The following is a 27,943-nucleotide window of genomic DNA, read 5'->3' as shown; positions in this document are numbered from 1 at the left end:
CCTAGCAATGTCTCTCAAATGTGGAACATATTCTTCTAAGAGAATAAAAAAACTAAGAAAACAAGGAGCAAGAAATTGAAGAAAAAAAAGCCACTTCATAGAAGTTAAATGTAAAATATGTCTTTTTATTTGGCACATTGCATGTAAAATATCACAGTAAATGTTTGGAAAAATGAAATTTAAGATTAGATCATAATGATCACTCAGTGTTCATAAATAGGTAAAATATCCAATGTATTTTTTTTATGATATGCATTTTTACCTATTAGAATGTGAGTATTATTATAAGATGTTACTAAATTCTTTTTTCATTTAACATATTGAAAAACAAAAATTAAATACTTAAGAATCACCTCGCATGTCTAATTTTTTAATTGTCAACTGATGAAATCCATTCATAAAAGTTAGTGTTTAAAAATTAGTGTAATCTAATGTATCAAGGTAGCAACAGTTGATTATGATTAAGAAAGTGAGGGGGAGAGAAAGAGAATCTAATGTCCTTTTATAAAATAAAAGTAGAATTAAATGTTTTAGAGCAAATCCAATATTAACATGACATGTAAAAATAGTTTCTCCATAAAAAATAATGAAACGAGGGTATGATGGGTCACTGTATTTGTATTCTAGACCAGAAATTTATGGTTGCCTGCTGAATAACATTTAAAATTGCTTTATCAGAAGAAAATGTGGCAGCCAAGTGCTAATCAACCATTTTTAATACTTTAGATATAATAGCATCAGTATGAGAAGCAGAATGCAAGTCAACAGAGATAAATGAGAAAAGATTTTTAAAGGACTATGTATTTCAAGATATCCACATGCACAGAATAAGTAAAAAATATTCGCACAGCATTTAAATACTTAAAATACAATAAAGACAGCATTAAGTATTTTATGTTGATATTTGTAATATTATTCCTTGACTGAGAAATTTTGTAAATTTTTAAAGGCCAAACTTAATAAAACTAAATGGCAGCCAAACAAATTCCTTTAAAAAATAAATTATATAAAGAAAGATTTCGCCTTCCTGGGCCCATTTTCATCATAAGACTGGATGAGAGACTGTCTTTATTCTATATTATATCAACCTCACTGAGCTCTGGAACATATTAATCCTTCCATGAGTGAGTTTGCTGCATGTGTGGGTTCCTGATAGTGAATTTTTAATAGTAGAAGGAACTGTGGAGTTGGTTTCTTCACAAAATTTTGAAGTTTTGAAAAAAAAAACAAAACATCTGTACCTAAATGCATTTTAATATTATTTTTCTTATTGTGACTAAATTTCCCACATAAGTGAAATTACTGCCAAAATCAAAATCAGAAATTTTTGAAGATTTTAATGGATGCTTTATTTGAATCATATGTAAAATGACCTTTGAAAATGTAAATTTACATTTGTACTCCTGAAAAGATCAAATATCTGTCTTGATGGGAACTTCAATTAGAAATGTAGAAAAGAAAGTCACTCGAGAAAGAATGAAAAAAATATATATAAAAATAAACAAACTTGTATTATAAATGGCATAGAAACAGGATATTCCACTGAAATTATTTCCAAGTTAGAATACTTGAAACAAAAATAATTCTCAAAGTGTGCTAAAAAATTAAATTAATTAGCTAAACCAAAAATAAAGGACAGAGGAACCTAGATATTATACTGAACTAAGCACTATGTAGAAACCTTCGAAATGGATGGACCAAAATTTATTCATGTAAAGCTATATATGGTGATAGAATGAATATTAGATAAAATTTTAGTCTAAGCAGTTTAAATAGAGTCAAGAATCCACAGAAGATAACCCCTGTTCAGAATGACCGATGGAAGTGAGAACTCCAGAAATGGGACAAAAAATTGAAGATCTGGTTATGCAGGATAGATGCACTGAAATATCTATGATTGTCAGCGAATGATATTTCTGAGAATCAGTACTGACATTTGTTTTGTCATTCATTCAAAGTGTTTTGAATCATTCAAAACACTTGGCCATATGAAAGGTCAGTTCTCACTGTGGCAAGAATGCTCACACCATTTGGTCTGTAAATAAAACAGAAACAGACAGGTTTCCTGATTCTTTACCACAACCTCAGCTTTCCAGCTTGGACAGAATCAACATGAAGTAGTTTTATCCAGGCCAAAAACTGGTCATACACATTTGACCTACCTGTTTTCTACTCTTAGCCTGTTCAAACTCTAGTTTGGACTGATTAATAACTGCTTTACAATTGTTGTGAGCTTTGGTGTAGGCAGAAAATGAAACTGAAGAATTAGAAACAAGCCAATTACGATATGCAACGTTCTTCTCTTGAACAGCCTTAGCACATTTATTGGAAAACCAAGGTTTAGATAAGGGACGAGATTTTAAAGTGGAGTGTGGGATAAAGGATTCCATTCCTGCAAGAATAATTTCACTGACACGATCTGAGCAAACATTGACATCAGAAGTTTTGAAACAGTAATCCGACCAAGGAAAAGAAAAGAAGTCTCGCAGGCCATCCCATTTTGCATTCTTGTAATGCCAAACAACACAAGGTTGGGAATAGCCATGAGATAAAGGTTCCATTGGAGAAGAGACAATCACCAAGTTGTGATCTGAAGTGCCTAAAGGACCTCTCACTTCGACCGTGTACTTAGAAGGGTTGTTTGTGAGAAAAAGATCAAGCGTATTGGCTGTATGATTAGGATTGTCTGGTATTCTTGTAGGTAAATGAACAATCTGTGCTAGGTCATTAGTAATTGCAAAAGCCTCAGCATCTCAACCTGCTGGGTCGGTGTGACTAGAAAACGGAAGCCAACTGGAGTAGTGAACATTAAAATCACCAAGGAAAATTACCTCACTGTTAGGAAAGTTAGACTGGAGAAAGTCAAGTTGCAAAGAGAGGAAGTTAAAGAGCTCCAAGTGATTAGTGGAGTTGGGAGAACGGTAGAGACAACAGATGAATTTGACACAATAAGGTAGAGAGATTTTAAGCCAGAGAAGATTCCAAATTGCCAAGTCTCTGACAGGGAATATCAGAACGGACATATGCACAAGTATCACCTTTGAGGCGAAAGGAATCATACAGCAAATAATTTGGGCAACTGAGATGAGCAGTAGTTGAATCAACCGATAACAGATTCTGTCAGAAAAAAGTACATGGGGTTTGGCAGACTGCAAGTGGAAATGGACATCGTTGAGATTAGAATTGAGACCACGTAAATTTGTGAAATGAATTAGGAAGTCCTTGGGAGGTTTAGATCTCTTCGCAGATAAGCTTGCTCTATTAGTTTGACAATTCATGGTGTATTCAATAGTAAGAAAAAGTGGGTGGGACATGCTGTATGAAGTAATGAAATTTTTGGATATGGCGTACACGTGGTAAGAATATACCCAGATCCTTGACATACGTGGCCTCGACAATGCTCCCCGCATACACACTACTCGGACTCCCTCCAGTCACTATCTGGCAGAGTAGAGGTAGCAAGATTATACACTAGCTGATCCGGAAGCCTCCTAGAGAGTTACCAATAGGTTCGGTCCGGTGTACTAACTAGCGGCCAGCCTGCGAACACCGTTTTAGAGCTGTACCCTCGAAATGTAAGGAATATTGGATCTCGCCAAGATATTCATCATAACCTCAAAAGTCATCAATCATACTGCATGATGGAAGAGATAGGGAAGTGTTGACCGGAACTTAGCTCTAGAGACTAAACATGGGTTCCACCACTTCAAGCCTCCAATAAGCAAAGTGGTGGTAATTCACCGGTTGATGAGAGTCATCTACCACCTAGTACTGCCTGGTAACATAGAGGGGCGGCGTAACTCCATGTGGTGTGGGCGCCACACCTCGACCCCTGCTTACGTTGGTTCACACCTGGGTGGTCACCCACCATGTACTTGTGCATGGAGGTTATACCCAGGATTACTAACAGTCCAACCATCGTGAAGGTGCAAGCAGAGGATTTGGCTGTCACAGACCGTCCGGACTTCGCCGAAATTGGGTCCACTTGACTTCACTGTCACCGGAATATCAGTTCCATCAGCGTTCTAGACTCCCAGGTAGCAAGTACAGCTTGTCTGGCATATCTGAGAGAATGTCTGTGACAACCTCAAGGACCAATTATTAATTATGTAAATTAGTTAGTTAATATGATATCACTGAGGAAGGGCTGGATGGCTTAAAACATAGGTCATATTTTAATTTAATTTTATTTAAATCTGATGGAAGTTGCTCTGTTTCCTAAAATAAATAACCAAGCCTAAAATTGAGAGAAGTATCCTCTATTAGGACAAAAACATAATTATAACTTAACTTTTGGATACCAGTGTATTTGTAGAATATCTCAAAACAAAATGAAAAACAGATTTCGATATACAAAGTTTTTGTAATATGTAACAACCATTCCAAATTATTTTTTTAATTTTATATTGGACATGTATACTGCATTCATAATACTTGTGCAGCATGCTTACTGGCTACATGGAGTAGTGTTTAAATCTCACTCAAAGTTATAAATCCTTAGGAAATTTTCCAAGGACTTTTCCACATGAATAACGAGTTAAAATTAATTTTTCGTTTTTTTCTCATAATAAAATATATCATCCATATGTATATCATTTCTCATATAGATATGGATAATATATGTGGTAATAATCATGTCTGATTTTTGAGAAAATTAATGTATTTTTTTTACTAATTTAGTAACAAATCATTTAACAAACTTTTACAAAAAAAATTTTTTTTATTAGCTTAAATTGTTTTAAAGCCATGAAAAAATGCAAGTAGGATCTGACAATGTTAATTATTGTTGGGCACTCATGAAGGAAGCCACAGGGAATACATGTTCCCTGTGGCTTCCTTCATGAGTGTCCAACAGTAGAAAAAATGCAAGTAGGGTTGTACATGCCAATTACTGTTGGATACTAGTCGGAAGAAATTTTTGCATGGGTGGCTCCAGCTTCTTCAGAGGATCATGCCTATTGCATTTTGTGCAACAAGAATTTTCCTATCGGTCATGGTGGTCAATTCGACATTAAGCAGCATGAACAGTACAAAAGGCATCAGCAAAAAGAAAAGGGAAATGTGGGTGTACAAGTTATCAAGCTATTTTGTTAGTTTTAAAAAACCAAAATACGACTGTGTGACAGCTAGGGTTAATATACCACAATGTGAAACAATCATAGTTATAATAGTTTGGACTATGGTAACAAACTGGCATCATCCTTATTCCATGATTCTGATATTGCAACAAAATTGTGTTGTGGAAGAACAAAATCAGAGCTGTTAGTTAAGTGTTCTTTTTTATACCTTTAGTAGGATATTTTGATCCTACTAAAGGTATAGAAAATAAATTGTTAGGTGTTGTTGAAAGGGCTGATGAAACAGCTATTTCTATATCTGAAATGTTAGAAAAGCTTGAGGCTTTTCACCTTAACCCAAAATATATTTCTGCGTACAGTGCTGATAATGAAAATGTATATTTCGGAAAATATCACTGTTTTTCAATTGTTAAGGGCAAGTAATGCTGATATTGTTAAAGCTAATTGTGCTAACCATATATTGCATAATGTCATGAAATATGCTTGTGACAGTTTTGAAGTAGATACAGAAAACATTGTACTGAAAACTTACAATTTTTTTTCTGTATCAGCTAAAAAAAGAAAAAACTTAGAATCATTTTTTGACTTTGTGGAGCTGGAATGGTCTGAATTGGTATGCCATGTACCAATAAAGATGGTTGTCCTTAACACCAGCTGTCAAAAGATTACTTCAAAACTGGCCTGCTATTTCCAAAGTATTGATGATTGCCCCAAATTTTCCTCCAAATTATTTCAAAGTGAGGATACAGATTCAGAAATAAAATTGCAAGTGGTTTTCAACTTTTTTGTCAATGTTGGAGAATTGCTAGAAGTTACTACTAAAATTCTTGAGAAAAGTGACTTGATATGGATTCATACAAATCAATGACAATGATCAGAAATAAAATAAATTAAAGAATCCAGGATCAATACTTTGGAAATTCCGCAAAGCAATTTTTGAAAAAGTTACCCCAATGCAAACAGAAAAAGATTGTCGATGAATGTTTTGATTTTTATTCAAATGTATTGCAATACTTAGAAAAAAACTGACTTCAGTGAGAAAAATAAGTGTTCTAAGTTAATAAACTTTTCGCTGGAAACAGAAAAAATTAAGTATCAAGATTTTGAAATGGCATTTGATATTTTTCAACTCCAAGAATGTGTAAATCTGAATGAGTTGTATGAAGAGTTTTGTGAGAATAGGTTGAAGTTGCTGGAAAGTATTAAGTGTACAGGAAGTGATGTGCACAAGTGGCTTGATATTTTTTCCAAAGTTTCTAAAGAAAATGTACCTAATATCAGTAGAATATTTGTGAAGTATTCCTGGCTCAAATGCTGTAATAGAAAGGGTGTTTTCGTTAATGAAATTGAAGTGGACAGATGTCAGAAACAGAAGTCACTGAGGATTAATTGAGGCAGAGTTGCAGATTGCAATGAATTTCTCTTTTACATGTAAAGAGTTCCTTCAGTATGTAAAATAAGATAAACAATTGTTAAAAAGGGCAAAATGTCAAAATAAATACAATTAAAATATCAGACAATTTGAATTTTCTTGTATTATTTAAAACTAATTTTATTGACAAAAATCTTTTTTTTTTTTTAGGAAAACCTGACAACCCTACTTATGAGTGTCTTTTCATACTTAAAAGTTAAATCATTCGTGATGTTTTTCACACAATATTTAATAATTAATGAATGGATATATATACCCTGATAATTTCGATGGCTGCATTCGCTGGTCTAGGTCATGGATAAAAATTGTTTTCCCCCGCCCCCTGCTTTTCATTTCAAAAATAACAAACTGGCCACAAATTAGGCATAATGCAAAATGAGTTTATATTTGGAGGGGGAAAGAAGGCAGGCACGCTGTCACCTGTCTAACTGCATTTTTTAATTTTCTTTTCATTTAACAACTTCTTGCAGAATAATCTACAATCCACTTTTCAAAATCAGAAGTTAGAATATAGCAAGATAACACCGTATGATACAAAAATTCACTGCATTTTGCCTATACAGCTGAAATTCCTGAGAATTGTAACTTAAAACTAAATTACAGGAAAGAAAAGATCAGAAATTATACAGTGTTTATCCTGAACATAAAATTATGAAAAATAGTACTAGGATTTTTATAATAAATAAAATAAATATAATTCATTTCTTTAAAAACATATACCTCTGAACTGCCCTTAAACTTCTTTTTAACTCTTTTCAGCATTTTGTTACGTTTTTTTTCATGTAAGCCTGCATAAGTTAGAAGTAAATCAGCAAAATCAATTTCTCTTATGAAGCAGTCTTCATTTGGCTCCTTTCTCTTAAACTGACAAAATAAATATATCAAATGTTTAAGGGAATGATTTTTTAATCCCTTTCAATTAAAAAATAACTTGAACTTATTTTAATATTCAATGAAATGTAGGAATTCTAATACTTAACATGAAGCATATAAATATTGAAAAGAAAAAATTATAATAAAATAAGTGATTTCTCCTACATTAATGAAACAATAAAAGTTTTACACAGTTCTTTCACTTAGGTCCCACTGTTGAGTTTCTTTAAAAATATCCTTTCCACAACAGAACCACCAAAATACTCTGGGTCACTTACTTTTCTTTTAGGTGACATATTTAATGGCAAATGCAGGCTAAATAAATTTAATACATTATACAAGCAACATTTCCTTAAGACATTGCTATTTAGTGCAAGATAGTACTCACCTTGAAACAGTATTCACAAAATGAAAAATCTTTAATTTTTTTTTTTTTTTAAATTTTTGGATTTGCCATTTTCCTAAAAATTGAGGAAAACATGGATTGCTGGATCTAGAGAGTTAAACTGTATGAGGCTCTCTAAAAACAATAAACAATGTGCTATAATTTGCAGTGCACTTTTTTTTTCTATTTAAAAAAAAAAGGCTGATATTGAGAAAAATAAATTGATATGATGTGTAATACTGGAATTATATAAAGAACAAAAAAAAAGTTTAGATTTGAATGAATGCAAAAGTTAAGCTTTCAAGATAACCCTTAAAATACGCATTTGAAAATAAGAAGAAAAGTTTTTTTAAACTCAAATAATTCACATTACTGAATGTGATTCTTACTATAAACTTCCTGTATGTATGAAGGGGAAGATTTGCTGATATTTTACACAGAGATGAGATGGCACTGTTAGGGACAATAACTAAATGTTATATCTGTGAATCACACAGTCACAGTGACTGTGCAGAAAAGTTTTAAGATTGGTTAAAAATATTTTAATATAAATTTTATGGTTAAAATATGAGAAGTCAAAAAAAAGATTGAGGCAAATTACATCTAAAATATAAAATGCTTAGTTATTCTGAGGAATAACTATCAGAAGGCCATAGCCAAGTGGGTACGTAACTAAATGCCTTGAACCCCAGTGCTGTTTCTTGTATTCTCCTATTTTGTGACCTCCTCCAACTGTGTGGTTGACTTGGAGTATAAGCAGAAAATTTATTTTTATCTATATCTCTCCACTCATTTCCTGAATACTTCAGAGAAGCTATTATTTGAGACATGATTTATGTTTATTAGCTCTGTATATGATGGAAAATAACAACCTCATAGTTCATCCACCCTCGAGATTAGGAAATAGAAAAAAAAAGTTATAAGGGACAACATTTAAACTATAGCGTGAAGAACTGTTCTGATGTTTTGATGCTTAATTCATGCAGTGATTCTTCAATAACTGAGGCTGTCTACATGCTTGCACTATCGTGATGCAGTAGTCATCCAGATGTTTTCTGGCCCACTTTCTGATTCAATTTCATCAGAAATGCATGTTAATTCATTCAGTCAGGATACAGTATAATGTTTTTCCAGTGTAAGTGTAAATAAATGCTGCCTTTCATATTTGAAAAGGTAATGACCATACAATTTCAGTAGATTTCATGGACTGTCTTCTTTGTAGAAGTGGGAATGTGCTACACCCATTGCCAGGACTCATCTCCAGTTGTTATTCTTAAAAAATAATTTTTATAACATTCATAGGTGTTTCTGAGGTGAGTATATATGTCAATTCTAACCTGTCTTTGTTCAGCAGTAAGAAGTCAAGAGACCTAACATGAACAAAAACTTCATTCGTAAATGTTCTTTCAAAATGCTTAGTGCACTCCCATACATAATACCCCTTGTGTCCTGCCTATGCTAACTGCAATTCAATAGCAGATGCTGTGTTAACAGTCACATGATTTAGTGATGTTGCTGGGATAGCATTGTGTTTATTTCTTTCCTTATTCCATACAGCAGCAGATTCCCCTATAGGCGGTTTTTTTTTCAAAAGTTTGTTTTGTTCAATTGGACACAGAATGTCATGTTGGTTTTCTGTTCATTCATGAATATATATCCTTGTTTGAGTTTAATACTGGATTTCCAAAATTTTTGTAGCTGCAGAGACAAAAAAAACTGTGTTGGAGATGAATGTTTGATAGTTTTAAATGCATATGCTTTTCAATAATAATCATTCTACACTTTGTGCAGTAGTAATAGTATCTCTTTTGATCATACCTTGTATATGCAGCAGGAAATTTTTAATGTATGTGTTGAAGGACATATCAGAATACAAGGTAAACGACAGTAGAGAAAAGCACCTCACTGTATGGTGGTAAGGATTTGTAGATAGACAATAGCATCAATAATTTCTTGAGCAGCTTATAGCTAAATTCATTGAAATTTGATAATTACCATTTAGATGGAAAAATAAAACAAGCCAATTTTGGGATATTACGGGACATGCCAAATGTTGTAGGCTGCCTTTCAGCTCTCTATCAGTGGTCTGAATGATAAAAAAGATGAAATAATCTTGTTACATCCACATAGTAATGGCTGAGGTCAATGCATGTCTGATCAGTAACAACAAAGATCAGACACAGTGCATTTGCATTAGTAGTGGCAAATGATACAAGAAAGTAAACTTATAACAGCATCAGCCAAAAAAAAAAAAAAAAAAAAAACACCTTTCATTTCACATATTCATTCCCTCCAATAATTTGTCCTCAGTTTGAATTTGTGCTCCCCCCATGTGTGTAGTCTGAGCAAGAGGAAGAATTCCATCAGCATTGAGCTTGCTCAATCCATTCAAAGCTTTAAACACCTAAATCAGATCACCTCACAGGTGCTTAGTCTCCAAATGCAGAAATTTGCAGAAATCTTTCTTGGTAAGAGCACGCCTTTTATTCCCCTCACCCATCTCGTTGCCCTACTCTGCTCCTGTTCCAGGAGATTTACATCCTTCCTAAAAGAAGGATGTAAATGCATACTCAAGGTGTGGCTTGACCATTGCCTTATGCAATGGAATAATCACCTTATACCTGCTAGCAAAATTTCTATATATCACTGACAAAACCCCGTGAACTGCCCTAGCAGCCTGTCTGCATTACTTAGAGAACCTCATATCTGACTGCACAATTACTCCCACATCATTTTCATTCTCCACTACCTTGAGTGTAATACCACACAGTTGGTATATTACCCTGGGAATACTGCTACCCCCATATGCAGTACTTTACATTTGTCAATATTAAACTTCAATTTCCATTTCCCAGCCAAACTGCCTAACTTTTCTAGATCCTGTTGCAGTAGCATACCATCATTCCTGTCATTAACCACCCTGCCAACCTTTGTATCATCTGCAAACTTGAACATTATGCCTGATGCACCTTCACCAATATCATTGATAAATATAGAAAACAACAATCAGACCAAAACTGAACCCTGGGGACCTCATTAGTCCATGAAGAGCAATGTCCACTGATTACCATTCTGTCTTCTCCTACTCAACCATCCCTTTATCCATAGCAGCAACTTGCCCTTAACGCCACACTGCTCCAATTTGTACAACAGTCTTATGTGCAATAGTATCAGAAACTTTCCTGAAATCGAAGTATATGATAACAAAATTATTTTTGCATCCAGTTCCTCTGTGACCACATTGTAGTATCCAATCAAATTAGTCTGGCAAGATTTCCCCTTAACAAACTCATACTGTGTCTAAAGTAAAATTGCAGCCTTGTCTAGATGAGTCTGCATTACTTCTTTTATCAGTGACCCCATTATTTTCTCTTGAACAGAAATTAAACTAAAGGTCTGTAATTACTTGTGTCACCACTTTGTGAATTGGAGATACATTCGCACATCTCCAGTCCACAGGGACTTCCCCTGAGTCCAAGGAAGCTCTCATAATTATGGCTAAGGGTTTGCTTACCCCTTTGCTGCCTCCCTTAAAATAATTGGATAGATCCCATCAACCACAGGTGCCTTTCTTATGTTTAACTTCAACAATTTCTTTTCCACTTTCCTCTCAGTTATTACAGAGAGCTAAATGACCTCTCAGTCATTTAGCTGCCTGTTAGAGGTTTGGTAAACTTCTGGCATCTCCCTTGCCTAAAGAATTCCTCATGTGTGAATGCAGATGCAAAATACTGATTCAGTTTGTTGGCAGGATCAACAACCTGAGCAGGATCATCAACAGTCGAATCATCGATAATCAAGGGGACCAATAGCGTTTACATAAGTAAAGAAGTCTTTGCATCCTTCACCAAAGATATCATCTGCCTTCTCTTGCCTAACCTCCTCTGTGACCATGTTAATAAAATCTGAGTTACAATAAAGGTGTTTACTGTGAATTTTTCAAAAGATTTTTTTGAAACAGTCACAATAAAAAATTCAAAAGATTTTTTAAAACATTATCTAACCTTCAAGAAAACATTTTCAACTCACCTAAAAAATATCAATCATACTGTATGATGGAAGAGATTGGGGGGGGGGGTTGCAAAGCTTTGCCCTGGAGAATAAACATGGGTTCTATCACTTCAAGCCTCCAATAAGCAAAGTGGTAGTACTGCATGGGAGTTGATGGGAGTACTCTACCACCTAGGAATGGACACTGATCTTCATGGACTAATGTTATTAGTGGAGTCCCACCAGGGTTCAGTGCTGGGGGCCCACTGCTGTTTCCAATATTTATTAATAATACTGATGACTCAATGTCTTAGTTTGCAGATGATACAAAGGTTGTCAGGGTGGTTTAAGGAGAGTAATCAGAATGAGCTGTGGTAATAAGTTCTAGGAAAATTAGGTTGACGGGGCTGAGAAATACCAGTTGAAGTTTAACATTGACAAATACAAGGTACTGTATATGGGTGGCAGTAATCCCAGATTAACATTACTAACTGTGTGGTACTACATTCAGGAAAATGAAGGAGACCTGGGAGGAATTGTGTAGTCAGATATAAAGTTCTCTGAGCAGTGCAAACAGGTTTCCAGGACAGCTCATAGGGTTTTGTCAATGATATCTGCTGGAACAAGCAGAGAAGTGCAAGCAGATTGGTGAAGGGAACAAAAGGATGCTCTTACCAAGAAATGCTTCAGTTCTGCAAACTGCACATCTGAAAACTACACCTGCGAGGAGATCTGACTGAGGTGTTTAAAGCCTTCAATGGTTAAAGTAAAGTAAATATTGATAGTATTATTCCTCTTACACAAGGGGCATAAATTCAAATTGAGGAAGGACAGATGTGCAAAAGTTTGCCTTCAGCCAGCAGGTGACTGATTGTTGAAATAAATTTCCATCTGTTGTTGTTGTTGTTGTTGTTGCAGAAGTGGGTGGTTTAAATAAATTCAATAAAGAACTAGACAAATTCTTTTAGGGTATGGATGGGTGAAGTGTGTAGGATTTTTTTTTTTTTTTTTGGCTAATTCTTTATAAGCTTGCTTTCTTGCATCATTTGCCACTACTAATACTCAAGTGGCCACTCAGTGTATTTATAAGCACCTATATGTAACATTAATTTGAAATAATGTGTTACTTATATCTATATAACAATTTTTTTAGGTGGATTGAAGCCCTAAAAATACTAGATAAGCTTTTCAGGATAATCATAAATCATTCATTGATTTTAGGAACTTGAACACTTATGATATCATTAAGTTTTACTCATGAAGTGATAGAATGCAGTCAAAAAGAATTCTAATGACAAACATTTTACTAAAAATTTTTAAAATGCATGCATAGCTAGATGCATCAAATGTGCCATCTACATAAAACTGGTTGGTTGCTTTGGATTTTATTGGAACATTAGCAACTAAGGCTATATAGCACATCATATAAAAGCTAACAGTTAAGATTTCAGTGACCTAACCAATCAGGTCACTTCAAAATGTATAACAATAAAAATATATAAAAAAGGCATAAAAGGCACATTTTATCTAAGAGCAAAAGGGTTTAATGATTTTAAATAACTAAAAACAGCTGACACATGGTCAGATAAAAACTGACTGTATAAGGCTCAGTCAGATGACTAAAAGCAGTAAAATATAAAATATGTTCATGTCTATAATGTGGATACTTGGATAAAATATGTTATGGTTATAAAGGTGTTAACAGTGCTCACACAGAGGAGAGTCATTTGCTCCCAAGAAGAATGAATGCATGAGAAGACTGTGTCCTACGCAGAGATGAGCAAGAACAACTTCCTCTCTGCAGTTCCTGTGTAGGCTAGACTGCCATATTTGATTAGGCTTTATCTGATATAGCTTGTTTGTGACCTGTCCTGCCAAGATTGTTGCCACTGGGAAAGTAATCTATTGCATATTACTTGCCTGATTGTATAGGGAACTAATAAATTATGGACATATTGAGGTTATGGTGACCTAGCTGCAGTATTAGCCAGTTCGTTACCCTCAATCTTAATGTAGCTTGGGATCCAGCAGAAACGGAAGTCGAATGAACATTCAGAAAGAGAATGTAACATCTGATGGACCTGGGGGAAAAGGAGACGAGAAGTGTGTCTCATCCTTGCTAAAACCATTAGTATACTGAAAAGTCGGCATACACCTTTGGTAATTGTGGATTTTAATGTGGCCCAAAGTTAATACTTGCAGATTACTTGGATGTTGACATACCATGCAAGTAACCTGCCAGACCATCCCACATGGGCATCTCTTTTTGAGCTACATTGGGAAAACCTCTATAATAGCCGCAAGATTGCTTATTGTTCCTTTAGTATGCATATGCAAGATTTACTAAGAGAATTGAACCTCATGGTAGACAATGTAGCTGAGTCATCAAGTTAATTAGCATTAACCTGGCATGCTCAAATACCATCATGCAACTTCTCTGTTAAAAACTGGAGAAAGGCCACCACTTCAAATTCTCTCTACTAACAACCCTATGCTGCCCACTAAGCCGAATGCTCTGACTTCTTGTGTGTCTTCGCTAATGGCTTGAGATCAGAGTCGTCTGGCAGGGATTTTAGTTTAGAGGTGTACCATAATGACAATTATTTTCATCAAAATAATAAGCATGGGTCGGTTGCTTCAACATATAACCTCTAGACCAGAGCTCTTCGGAATGCTCCAGTAGCAATATGGTCTGATGGTGGACTGGGTCAAGCCACTGTGCAGTAGGCTGTTTCAAGCTGATGCATACACCTGACTCATAATCTGATTTAGAATGTATATGTGCATAATAAAGTTGAAGTAACATGCAACGATCTGCACCCACTTTTTGGAGGATATAGCCATCATCAAGTCATAATATGTATAGGTCCTTTGTGCATTTTTTTCGAAGTTGACAGATGTGTTGTAAAAATGTCAACCTTTTATCGAATACAAGTCCTAGGAATTTTGTTTCATGTACTATTGAAATAGTGTTTTGTCCAAGCTTTAGTTATGCTGAAGGTTCCACTTCTAGCAAAAGTGGATGCAAACAGTCTTCTGGGATGAAAACCTAAACCCATTATTCATTGCCCGAGGGTTGACACAGTCAATGGCATGCTGCAACTGCCTTTCAAAAACCCTATGTTGCATGACTGTGAAAAGATGCTAAAGTCATCAACAAAGAGAGCACTGTTAGCAGCTGGGGGGAAGCTTTTCGGTAATATAATTAAATCTGATATCAAAAAGTGTTACACTTAGGATTAATCCTTGAGGAACTCCCTCCACTTGGCAAAATGGCAGAGAGAGAGAGAGAGAGATGATCCTACACTAACTTGGAATGTTTGATTTTTAATAAAAATAGCAATGTGTGGCCTAAGACTAAATTTGTAAATATCTTAAAATTCCAAATCTCCAAGCTGTGTCACATACTTTTTCAATATCAAAGAAAACCAACACCTAGTGCTCATGTTTCAGGAAACCATCACAAATGGACATTTCCAGTCAGATTAAATGATCGAGTGTTAACCTTAATGATTAACTTTGCCACACTGTTTCCTGGAAAGGAGGTCCGTAGCTTCTAAATAACATACGTCGGGCTGACCATTCTTTCCAGGTTCTTGTACAAGCAGCTAGTCAGAGCTATAGGACAATAATTATTTGATATTTTTGGATCCTTTCCTGATTTAGAAAGTTAAGTACTATGCCTTGTGGCAAGCATCCAGAAACTGCTCTTCAAGATAGATTCTGTTGTAGAGACAGAGCAGACAATCTACAGATTCTGACAAAAGATGTTCAATCATCTCATAATGGATGTCATCTGGCCTGATGGAACTGCACTTGCCTGGAATAGAGAGAGAGAGAGAGAGAGAGAGAGAGAGAGAGAGAGAGAGAGAGAGAGAGAGAGAGAGAGAGAGAGTGTGCTGCTTTCGGTTCCCATTGTTTAAAAGGCTGATTGTAAGCTTCAGAGCCATCTGAGAACAGCTTCAGTTGCTGTTTTCCAGATTTTTACTTGAGGGCCAGAAACTCAGGGCTGTAAAGATATTTTGGCAGACATTTTAGCAAATGCTTGCCCCAGGATTACTCGCAGTTGCATCCATTATTCTTTAGGATTGATGAAGAGTGTGATATGTATTTGTTAATTATTTTCTGAACTTTATCCTGGACAACTTTTGGTGTTGCCACCAGCAGATGGAAGATGTGAAATCAATCTAAGACTCCTTCTAACTGACGTTTAATGTACTTGCTTTGACACATGCACGTTTGAAGACTATTAGATTTGCTGTGGTAGGATATCGACAAAATATCCTCCATGCCTTTCTTGCTGCTGTGCATTATGCATTCTGTCATGGTTTTGGAAATGGTGAAAACTAAGTTGATGTATTGAGAATTGCAATGCCACTGTTTGGACAATACTTTCTGTGATATATACTTGACTGCATCATCAATCAGTGCCTCAGTAGCCAGGAGCAGCAGTGCATAGCACACGCTTCTTGATTAGACCGGGGTTCGAGCCCATGACCACCAAATACGGAGGATGTGCAAAGGTTAGGGAAGGACCACCACGTATCCCCGGAGCAATATGGCCTTAGTTGCTAATGCTCCTAAAAACCAAACAACAACAACAACAACAGCAGCATCATCATCATCATTAATCGGCTTCTAACTGACTGCGGTGGTATTAAATGTTGCCAGATGTTTAAAGGCATTCCAGTCAGTTGACTGATATTCCAAAATATTATCCTAGATGGATGGCATGGTCTCCCATTACAAGGGATGGATATCACCAGGAAGCGATCACTATCATAAAGGTTTTCTTCAACCTCCCATGTACACATCGAGTGGAGGGAAGTGAAGCAGATGAAAAGATCAATGGCAGTAAACATAAGGATAGGCATGAGGAAAAAGGTATTAGAGCCAGCAATTAGGAGGGTAAGGTTGTTGTTTTCAAGCATATGCTCTATAATCCGACCTCTTCTATTGATGTCAGTGCTACCCCACAGAGCACTACGTACATCAAAATCTCCTAGTAATACAAAAGAGGGGCAACTGATTAATGATATCATTAAGGTCTGCCTGGGGGATGTTGTACCCAGGTGGCAAATAGATTGAGCAGATAGAAGGACCCCTACTGTGAGATGTATCGCTATGTATGTTAGTGGTCAGTGGTGAGGGTTTTGAAATGGAGTACGGTTACCCATAAGGATAGTGATTCCTCTGTGGACAGGTCCATCCCCTTGATATGACATTCAACAACTGAAGCGTTAAAAGGCTTACAGAAGATGAATTCAAGAAATGTTTCTGTGCTTGAAAGAAATATATGGAACAGTGTATGCAAGACCAAGGCAATTATTTTGAAGGAGATAACTTGTAATATATGAAATATATCATTATATTTATTTTATTGCAACAGCCTCATTATTTAATGCCATGCATTGTATTAATATAGCAAATCATGACTAATGTACAATTATAAATGAATTGAAATGCAACAAATGAAGAAAATAAGTTGTTTTTAATACTTGGCATATACACTGAATGACAACAAATTATAACTCACCTCTAAAGTGAGAATCTCAGTTTGGAGTTGCTTTTGAAATTCCAAAAATTTTTCAATTGTAAGCTTCTTGTCCAAGATCTCCCCAAAGAAAAACGTGGCTAAAGCACTACTAAAGCCCTTGTAAATATTTCCTGTGTTTATGTGGTCACGGTGACGCATTCCAACACTAGTCTGATTCCTAATTATTGTCTGAACCTAAAAATTAAATGCAAAATTGAAAAAAAAAAAAAAATAATAATAATAAATAAATAAAAATTTATATAACATAAAAGTTACTTTATCACAGAAGATGACAAAAATATAAAAACTAAAACCTAAAACTAAAATATATACTTTTTTTTTTATTCCATATAACTAACACACAGAATCTTGAAGTATTTCAGATTAACTGATTATTGATAATAAATTAATATAAAATCTATATTAAAAAGAAGGATAAAAAGTTTACAGCTTCCACCCACTAGAGACAAAAGAAACGTTGATTTATATGGAAAATTGATAAACTTTTCATCTAATGGACTACTCTGATATAGAATATCACTAACACATTAGAGAAACAAATTACAAGGCATTCATTTTAAAAGTAAACCCAGATTATTTATATTAAGTCAAAGCTACCAACTAACAATCGTTGTGTAATTGTGTGAGGGAACTGGCGGAGGATGTTATGTAACTGGAAGTGACAGTTTTGCATTTCAAGTGTTCAATTTGTCAAAATCCATGTTTTAAGTCATGTATATCATTGGGTAGCATGGTTTTTTTTTTTTTTTTTTGTTTTGGTTTTTTTTTCGGAGTCACTCACGGTACATTAGTTGCACTTGTCTAGATTTTAATGATTTCGCTTATTTATTTTTAATATTTTTGATAGTTTAAATGTTTAATACTATGTTATTTGACATCCACTTATTGATTGTAAAATAAAAATAAAAAATAAAAATGAAGGAAAAAAAAACAAAAGGTTTAAATATATATTATAAAATAGGTCCAAGCCTCAAACTCCAGTAACATAACCCTAATTCATACAAACAAGTTGAGTTCATGTTATAATGAGCTCAGTGTATGAAATTAACTTTATGGCCAACTTTTGGGAACATACGAAATCAGTACTTCTCAAACTGATATTTAAGTATTAAAAAAAAAAAATTTTTTTTTTTTTATTATTAATCCAAAAAAAAATTAAACTTGTAACGGAAAAAAAAAAAAAAAAACCGACAAAACGAAAATCTGCTGATTGATTATAACAGAAAAAATATACAGTAATACCCCAACTTACGCTACCCCGACTTACGTGAACTCGGAGTTACGCGGTTCTTGATTTTTTCGTTTGGCAACACTGCCGCCCGCTATCTTCAAGGTCGTTTTTCATATGCTATCGATATACGGTGCGACGGTGGAGAGTGAGAGCGAAAGATGAACAAAATTCAACTTTGCTGCAGCATGAGCTGCACACATATACAAGAATTTGCATTCCAACTGTCATATTTATATGTGTGCGTTCGAATTCGTGCTCAACTTTTGTCGGAAATTACATTGTTTTCACGAATAAAAAAACTTTCCAGGCTTTAAGGTTTCCAAAGACCGACTGACAATGATGGTCGGCGGGAATGCAGCTGGTGACTGCAAGTTAAAACCTCTCTTAATATATCGCTCCGAAAACCCAAGAGTTTTAAAAAATATATCTAAAATTAGCTTACCAGTGATTTGGAAGTCAAATCATAAAGCTTGGGTGACAGCTTCCGTTTTTGAGGACTGGTTTGGTCACCACTTCATACCTGAAGTCGAACGTTATTGCAAGTCTAAACAGATTCCATTTAAATTGATCCTTCTTATTAACAATGCACCCGGTCACCCTCCTGCCACCCTAATTAATTTCGACCGACATGTAAAAGTTGTGTTTTTGCCTCCAAACACAACCAGCTTGCTTCAACCAATGGACCAGGGAGTCATCAAAACATTCAAGGCCTACTACATGAGGTGTTTGTTTGCACGTCTGAATGAAGCTATGAGACAAAATAGTGAGATATCTGTTAAAGACTTTTGGAAACAATTCAATGTTTTATATGCCGTAAGAATCATTGAAGAATCTTGGGATGAAATTCACAAAAAAACATTGAATGGTGTCTGGAAGAAGCTTTGTCCATTTTTTTTCAAAAACGAGATGAAAACAACGCAAAAAACTGATCATGTCGCTCATATGATAGAAGAAGTTGTTAATCTTGCCAGGCAATTAGATTTGGAAGTCAATGGTGATGATGTCAACAAGCTGTTGGATTCACATAGTGAGGAGCTGACAATGAATGAGCTCATAGAGATGCGTGAGCAAAACGTCACTGAATTATCCGACACTTCAGACCCAGTTCCACCAGAAAAGCACATGACAATTGCAAGCTTGACAGAAGGTCTCAGCTCAATTGAAAAGGGCTTAAAAATTTTAGAAAACAGACCCCAACGAAGAACGCGTTATAGCTACAAAGCAAGGAATAAAAAATCATTAGCTTGCTACGAAGAAATTCTGCGTGAAAAAAAGAAGGCGCTGTGTCGTCAGACGAATTTGTTAGATTTTATGAAGCCATCGACATCTAAATAACTTTTTTACGTAACTCATTTATTTTTTTAATACATAATTTGTATTAATATGTATAAATAACTGCAATTTTATTAAATATTTTTCTTTTAAACTAGTGTTTTTGTTAGTCCTTGGTCCCAATTAAACAAAATTTATATGTATTTATATGCAAAGTTGTACCCCGACTTACGCGAATTCGACTTAAGCGATTTTCGTCGGACCCACCTATCGCGTAACTTCGGGGTATTACTGTACTATAAGCATATTCTTATTGCACTGGTGAACTAAGAAACATACTGATATAAATACATATAAAACATTTCATTTAATTACATAATACCGATGATTAAAGATAATCGTGAAATCAGATTAGGTTTAAAGACTTTCTTATGAGCATTTAAAAAAATTCATTTTATATCTGTGGTTTTTTTGAAAAAAAACTAAACTAAATAAATCTCCAGTTCACAAGAATGCCAATGCTCCTCAGTGGCTCCAGTGTCATGTAGTTATCATGCAACAGCACTTTTTGCACAAGAGCAGTCAGTGGTTCACTCAATAACACACAGTTGATCAAGAGATTAAGTTTTTATTGAAAGTGAATTAATCAAAAAAATTTTTTTTTAAATATTATGTTGGCATTTCTGGTATTTGGACTGTATAATTTAAATGGATGAGTGGATAATAAGAAAAAATAGTAAGTGTAAAAACAAAAGAAAGTATCCTAGAAATAAAAGAATTGACAGAAGTGTCAACAATATTGATTCCAACTATACCAGAGCAATCTATGTCAACATTATCAATTGATGGTAAGAAAAGAAAAGCCATATCAACAGAAAATATACAACATGGAAAAACTTGAATATAATCCTGATTATTTAAAATATGGTTTCATTGGCTCATCTTTTAATAAACAAGAAAAACCGTGAGTAATCTGCTTGAACCAACTCTTGAATGGCTCTACAAGACCCAGAAAAATGAATCCACACATAAATAACATGCACTATAAATAGCAAAATAAGCCACCTTTGAAAGGAAAGCAGCAGAACAAATGGCAAACAATTTTTTTTTTTTTTTTACAAAACACAATTTCTAAAGGTGCCTTTCAAAGTAGCTTTATTAATTGTTAAATCCAAAAGGTTTCACATAATAGGACAGAATCTTGTCTTGTAAGTGGCAATAAAATAAATATGAGAAGCTATGAAAATATAAAAGGATAAAACTGCTGAGCCTTTGAGGTTGACCGCTGCTTCAAATGATGTGATTAAAAAGGGGATGGATTGCAGTTTGATGGATTGACTAGAGACAGTCATGGACTATTAGTTTGACAGGTTGTAGATTTTCATGTTTCAGACATATTTACATTTTCTAGACATATTTTGAAGGTACATTTGTTATACAGTAACATAAATTAACATTTATTTTTCATGCTCTAAACATTCAGTAAATGCTGAAAGTGAAAATGTGTATGTTTATACATATCTTATTCCATCAACCAGTATCAACATAATTAGTTTTTCCCCTAAACCCCCTATTTTCTATAGGACATTAGTCTTGCCAAATAGGGTGCTTTTCAGGAATATCCTCTGAAGTTGGTCAGAGATTCTTGTATTTATTCTTCTGTAGGCCTCTTTCTGGGACAACAACCATTCAATCTCTGAAAAGAACTCATTTACATAAGTCGAGTTCTTCTTAGAGAATGAATTTTAATTGTTAAAATGCACAGATGTATGTACAGATAATGCCAAAGCCATGACTTTGGGATTCTTGTTTATACTCTGGCACAACCAGCATATAAACAAGAATCCCAGGTCAAAGGAGCTTACAATAAATCCTAAATACAATTTAGGATTTATTGTAAGCTGGCTATTGTATCACTGGCTTGAACCACAGTCCACTCAAAGCATGTGCTACTGCACTCTAGCTCCTAACCACTTGGCTACATCAGGCCTTTCATGGACAGAAGTGAGAAAGTATGCCCAGGTTGTGAAACACACTAACTGCATTATACATAGAGAACGTTTACATTATTTTTAAAAAATTGGTGAACTCAATGAAATGTCAAAAGCAGTTCTGTCTATAGTCAATTTTGTAAAAATCTGTGATGTCAATCAAGACCTTTTAGTATTTTAAGCAGAGTTGAAGTCTATCCATGAAACTACTATATCATACTGAAATATAATAGCTTTCACATGGAAAGGTTTTGAATAGAGTTATAAAACTTAGTGATGAGCTTCTCCATTTTCTTTGTGGTATAAGACTGGATCTAGCTGGCCATTTTAATGATCAGAAGTGGATGCATTTTTGCTTCATATTTGGTGGATATTTTTGAAAAAACAAGTGAACTGAATCTTTCTCTTTGGGGAAAGGTACCAATATTTTAATCCTTGATTGTGAACATAAAGAATTTCAACATAAGCTTTTGTCAAAAGGTTTCAATAGAGGATACACAAACATGCTCATGTGTTATATTTTGTCACATTTTCAAATTAGAGTTTTTTCCACAACTAATTTCTGAATCTAAATGATAACAAAGAGTACAACTGGATAAGAACACCATTTGCTGCTTTGTTAAAATATGACTATTTTTGTGGTCTGCTCAAGAAGTGATTGAGCTGAGATCAGACTCAATCTTTGAAATGAAATTCAATGAAAGAGAACTTGCAGACTTTTTGATAAGGCAATGACAAGAATGGCAGTCAATCGCCAAAGGTGCTTAGATAGCATAATTGCCTTTGCATCAACATATCTTTACAAAACTACATTTTCATCATTACCAGTAATGAAATACAAGCAAAGGGCAAACTTTTCATGCAAGCTTTAGAGGCAAACGTGAGAACTGCCATTTCAAACATTTCACCTAGTGATTTATTAATCGAAAATATGAAATTGAATCCATCTCATTAAAGTGATTAATAATCTTGAAAGGTTACATTAAGTTGGAAGTTTATATTTTAGTTATTCTTTTTTATATAACGTTGAAATTTTTTTTGCAAGTAAAAGAAATTTGTTTCATTAGTATTTAGCAAAAAATGTATATGCAATAAATAATTATTTATGTATTATCAGATTTGGTGAGGCTTAAAACTTTCTAATTAAACTTGAAGCTGTGAGATCAAAAAAATTATCAAGTACAGCATTAAATCATAAATCTGAGATATGACTATACTATTACAGAATAGGATGAGTAGGTGATGGCACTGCTTCTGCGACCCATTCCAAAATTTAGCTAAAATATTACAAAACTAGTCAATAATTTAATTATTAACCTGTCTAATAATTCCATTGAGATTCCAAGGCGAATTCCATTCCATTACTAATTTATGACATGAAGGCACAACAAAAAATAACAATGAAATCAATCTTGTTACAACATGCAGAAAAGACAAATGTATCAATATATAAAAAATATAGTTTACTAATAATTCAAAACCTATTAAAAAATTTAAATATTTTTTCCTTTTTGTAACCCATCCTGTGTCAAACACATACTGTGGAAAATAAGGAATTAGAACTATGTTGTTACAACTTATATATATATATATATAAAAAAACTCCCCCTGTTATATTCCTTGATTTATCCTGGTCAGACAGCTGATTTGGTTTGATTTACTTTTTTATGATGCATTAGCAACTTAAGCCATGTAGTGAAAGTGTAGATGTTTTAGTGAATCCACCTGGCCAAAGTAATTTAAAAGTTCATTGTTATGGCAGCTAAACTGAACAGCACCCAATTAACAATGGTCTATGTATTTTTTATATACGTTACCTGAAGAATCCAGCTAACTCAAATCAGTGGTTCAATAAATAACTGTGTGATTTACAGAGCCATCATCAGTTTGAAACTGAATAACATGAGCTGGATGAACATCCAAAGCAATAGTTCATACAAACGTATAAAATTTTTATATTGTAAAACACATTACATTATAAGTCTTTAACATGTCTTGTTTGTTGATATGTGTGGTTATCAAATAACTAGACTGCACGCACAGCCAATACACATCAAGGTCAACTACTCAGCCTGTGAAACAAAAACACAGTAGTTGACCTTGAACATTTCCCTAGTTATCTGCCAAGTCACATTCCAACAACACTTGCTTTGTAGTAAGACAGGATTGCATTACCTTGTGTTTTTGCAGTTGGCCAGAAAAATGACAGACAAAAGAATCGAAAAACAAATCAACCTCAAATTTTTAACAAACTTAAAAAAAAAAAAACACCAACTGAAAGAAAGTTATGAGTTGTTATATCAAGTTTATGGGGAGGATACTATGTCAAGAGCTTGTCTGTTTGAAAGGCATAAAAGGTTTTCAGAAGGAAGAGAGAGAATGTGGACTGGGTAAAGAAACTGATTAGAAGTGATCATCGTTTAAGGATTAAAATGGTTTCATCAGAACTCAATATGGACAAAAACAGTTATACAAATTTTAACTAAAAATTTAGGCATGAAAAAAATATGCCAAGATGGTGCCAAAAATTTGGAATGAAGATCAAAGAACAAGACTCCATGTTTGTGAAGATGCACTGAAAAACATCCAGACTTTCTGAGTACTGTAGTTACTTGGGATAAAAGTTGGCTGTTCAGTACAACCCAGAAATTAAAAGACAGTCAATGCAATGGAAGATAAAACAATCTCCAAGATCAAAAAAAAAACAAGAATGTCAAAATCAAAAATGAAAACCATGCTTCTTGTTTTATTTCATAATGAAGGAATTATTATGGTTGAATATATCTCACCAAATCAGACTGTCAATCAAGTATACTACACTGAAGTTCTGACAAGGGCTGGGTGAAAAAATTCGAAGAAAGAGACCTGAATTGCAGAAGGATGGCTGATACTCCATCAAAGCAATGCTAGCAAGTTTCTCACTAAAAAACAAATCACTGTGTGTGAACATGCACCCTACTTGTAAGACCTAGCTCCTTATTAGCTTTTCTCTTCCCTAAACTGAAAAGTGTACTCCAAGAGAACCCATTTTCAGTCCATTGAAGACATTCAGAAAAAAAAAAAAAAAAAAAAAGGTTCCTTCAACAGATCTGTTGAAGAAACCATCTAAACACAAACAAAAAAAAAATCGTTAGCTCCATGGAGCCAAAGGTGGATATGTGAATAACATCATGTGAAATGAAAATACCGAATAAAATAAAACTGATATTATTAAGCTTAAATTGTATTTTTTTTTATTTCATGGATCATTTCACACGACGTTATTAACTAAATGAAACACAACCGCACTGCTCGACAAGTGCTAAGTAACTGAGCAAAGGATCTTCAGAACAAATGACATCATCTCACTGACACTCAATAACTCTGCTTCATACTGCTTGAAACTGGTTCAAACAGGTTATGGGTGGATAGACCAACAACACAATCACACTGCTCGACAAATGTGAAGTAACTGAACAAAGTAGCTACTTTAGAGAGTTGTTCAACTCTCGAAAACTAAAAACCTGATTTGAAATCTATTTATATATCCTTGTAGAGCAGTGTGGTTGTGTTGTTGTGGTGACGCAACAATTTTGTTGTTCAATTGTATGCAACTTATTGCGTCACTGCACTTGTAGCATACAATTGAGTTTTTTCTTGGGCTCATGCATTGTACTTGTTATGTCACTGCTATTGAGAGTGAAAGTAACCAACATCAAAAAAAAATATTAAATATCAAAATCTATAATTTTTGCTAATTGTTGGGTATATAATTCCGTCCACTGACAGCATTATATACCCAACAAATTAAGTATAAATTTATTATACTTTTGTCTATTAGTTTCGGAGATATAACAGCAGTTAGATGTTTCACTTTTCGTGACACCCTGAGTGCCCTAGGGTATCCCCAGTATAGATGTTATTCAAATATGATGTATGTATGTTCATACTTCTTTGGTCCCTCACACGAAAAAAAATGTATATATGCATGCATACTTCGATAATGTCTTGCAATGTTTCAAAAATTCTACTTACAGTATCTGCAGTTTAAAGTTTTAAATGAAGTCTAAACTAAGCAGTGTGTTACCTTATCAAATTCTTCATAATCCACATTCCCGTCACCATTTAAATCAAACATCCGAAAAGCTATTTCAAAATGTCTCTTTGATGCTGAAAATAAAGAACACTGTATTTAGAAACAATATTAACTTTAAACAATGTAGGGTAAAATTCGCCTAAGAAATTTTTGTTTACATTTCCACATGTAAGATTTCAAATTTTTCTGTTTGATCATAATGTCTTATAATGTCTATAAGACTAATATTTTACATTTAAAACTTTTTGCAAGTAAGATGTTCAGTTTTTCTAATAAATAGTCTATCATGAGGTTTAATGTCTCTTCTGATATGTGCTTGGCATCACAGATACGTATCATTAAAACTGTATTCAGCAAAACACATGATTGTGAACTTCAGCTTCTTTGTCAAACAAGAAGTTTTCAGTTGGTAAGAATCTCTAACTTAGTGTTTTAGTAGTGAATCCTTACTGTATAGCATGGCTAGTGATAAATCAGAAATGAAGCAGAAACTGCTTTCCATCAGAGAAGCTCTCTATTTCAAATAACATGCATTTTTTGGCTGAAGCATGATTCCACCATAATTGATAATTGCAGATTGTTTTTAGAAGGCAGGTTTGGTAATTGGCAGTACTGCGTTTCCAGTTACAGGTGGAAAAATATGCAATGATGAAATTTTGTGGTATTTCAAAGAATATAATTGAAAATGATAATGAATCTGCTTTGTAAAAAGCATTCTGAACATTTGTGATCAACAAACAAACGAAGTTTGAGAAGATGAAGGGAAGGAAAAATAAGGAGCTGTTACTTAAAAAAAAACAAAAAAACAATATGCTTTAAAGCAGTGGAATATTTGAAGACAACAGAATGTGTGAAGACAAATGAGAGTTTGTAGAGTGTACCCCAGACATACTCCTTATAATATAGGGAGGAGCACTTGGGATTAGGGCTTACAATACCGAGATTCCGGGATCCTGGTAATTTTTTTCAGCATTTGAAATACCAGTATCGATTCAAAAATACCAGTTTTTTTGGTATTAATTTTTAAAAAATAATTGTTTATGATTTATTCACATAAAACAATAAATAATTAATATTACAGAATTTGTAACAGAGGGATTGTTATACACAATATAAATGCAACGGAAACCTGAAAATGTCACGAACATGTAAGACGTAAAATCTTATGTATTTCTCTTAGTTAGTATAGTGTGTAGAAGTAAGGCATTTCCGAAGTAAGCTAGGAGTGTGGAAGTAAGAATGGAAATATTTCCATTAATGGGAGTGGGCCTGGTAGGGCACTTAATGAATATGATAAACAATGGCATGGCAGGTGCGAAAGGGTTAAAATTAAAAGCTTCTGAACAATAATTTAATCCCTCTATTACACCACTATTTGAGGATAAGACACTTAGGGCATTTTGGGAAAGGGTGTCAGTATAGAGCAGTTCAAAGATGATACAGAGGTAAAAGATGAAAGCGTTTTGTTGTGTGGGGAAAATATTGTTTTTCCCACCAAAGGAAGAAGAGTGAATTTAAAGAATAACACCGTGATTGGGTCAGGTTTAAATTAGATAGGCGGAGATATGTAAATGCGTGCATGCAAACCCCTCTGTACAAGGGGTGATTGTAACTTGCAATCAATTGAATAAATAAATAAATGAGAAGGAAATAAATAAGGTTCTTGTGCCAAAAGATGGAGTTGTGGTTGTTGTTGTTCAGAGGGGTTGCAGACTTGCAGTGTTAGTTCCGGGAGTGTCCCGCTATATAGCAAAGAGTTCCACTGGGCATGTTCTTGTGGTAGAAGTTAATCCGGAAGTTGAATAACAAGCCAGTCAGATAGTTCAATGGCTTCTACTACTGCTGTGGTAATATCCTTCAGTATTAACAGAGAATTTTTCCCGAAATAAGACAGTAGTGAAAGGGCTATACAGCAAAGTTCAACTAAGATAGACTTCACCGCAATCCGTGGAAGGAATCCGCACAAAGGAATCCCACCGTGAAAGAGAAGAAACGTATGTCCTCTGAACTGTGTTGTATTGGAAAGGATGTTAAATAAAACTTAATTATTTTAAAGGAA

The 27,943-nt window shown here is 34.3% G+C and overlaps 1 protein-coding gene across 2 annotated transcripts in view; it reads right to left on the bottom strand.

Annotated features, from left to right (window-relative positions):
• Window positions 1-27,943, bottom strand: part of MICU1 (Mitochondrial calcium uptake 1) — a 167,838-nt gene that overhangs the window by 8,701 nt on the left and 131,194 nt on the right. For both annotated transcript variants that reach the window (XM_090377428.1, XM_090377429.1), the window contains 3 exons: window positions 25,876-25,958; window positions 17,295-17,489; window positions 7,231-7,374 (listed from right to left, as the gene is read on the bottom strand). In XM_090377428.1, the coding sequence (XP_090233554.1) occupies window positions 7,231-7,374; window positions 17,295-17,489; window positions 25,876-25,958 (422 nt within the window). The remainder of the gene's footprint in view (window positions 1-7,230; window positions 7,375-17,294; window positions 17,490-25,875; window positions 25,959-27,943) is intronic.

The sequence above is a fragment of the Mastigoproctus giganteus genome, chromosome 7 (assembly GCF_048544385.1).
Source record: "Mastigoproctus giganteus isolate SK-2022 chromosome 7, ASM4854438v1, whole genome shotgun sequence".
NCBI lineage: Eukaryota > Metazoa > Arthropoda > Arachnida > Uropygi > Thelyphonidae > Mastigoproctus > Mastigoproctus giganteus.
Note: the sequence above shows the minus strand (reverse complement) of the source record. Positions and strands in the feature narration are given on the sequence as shown.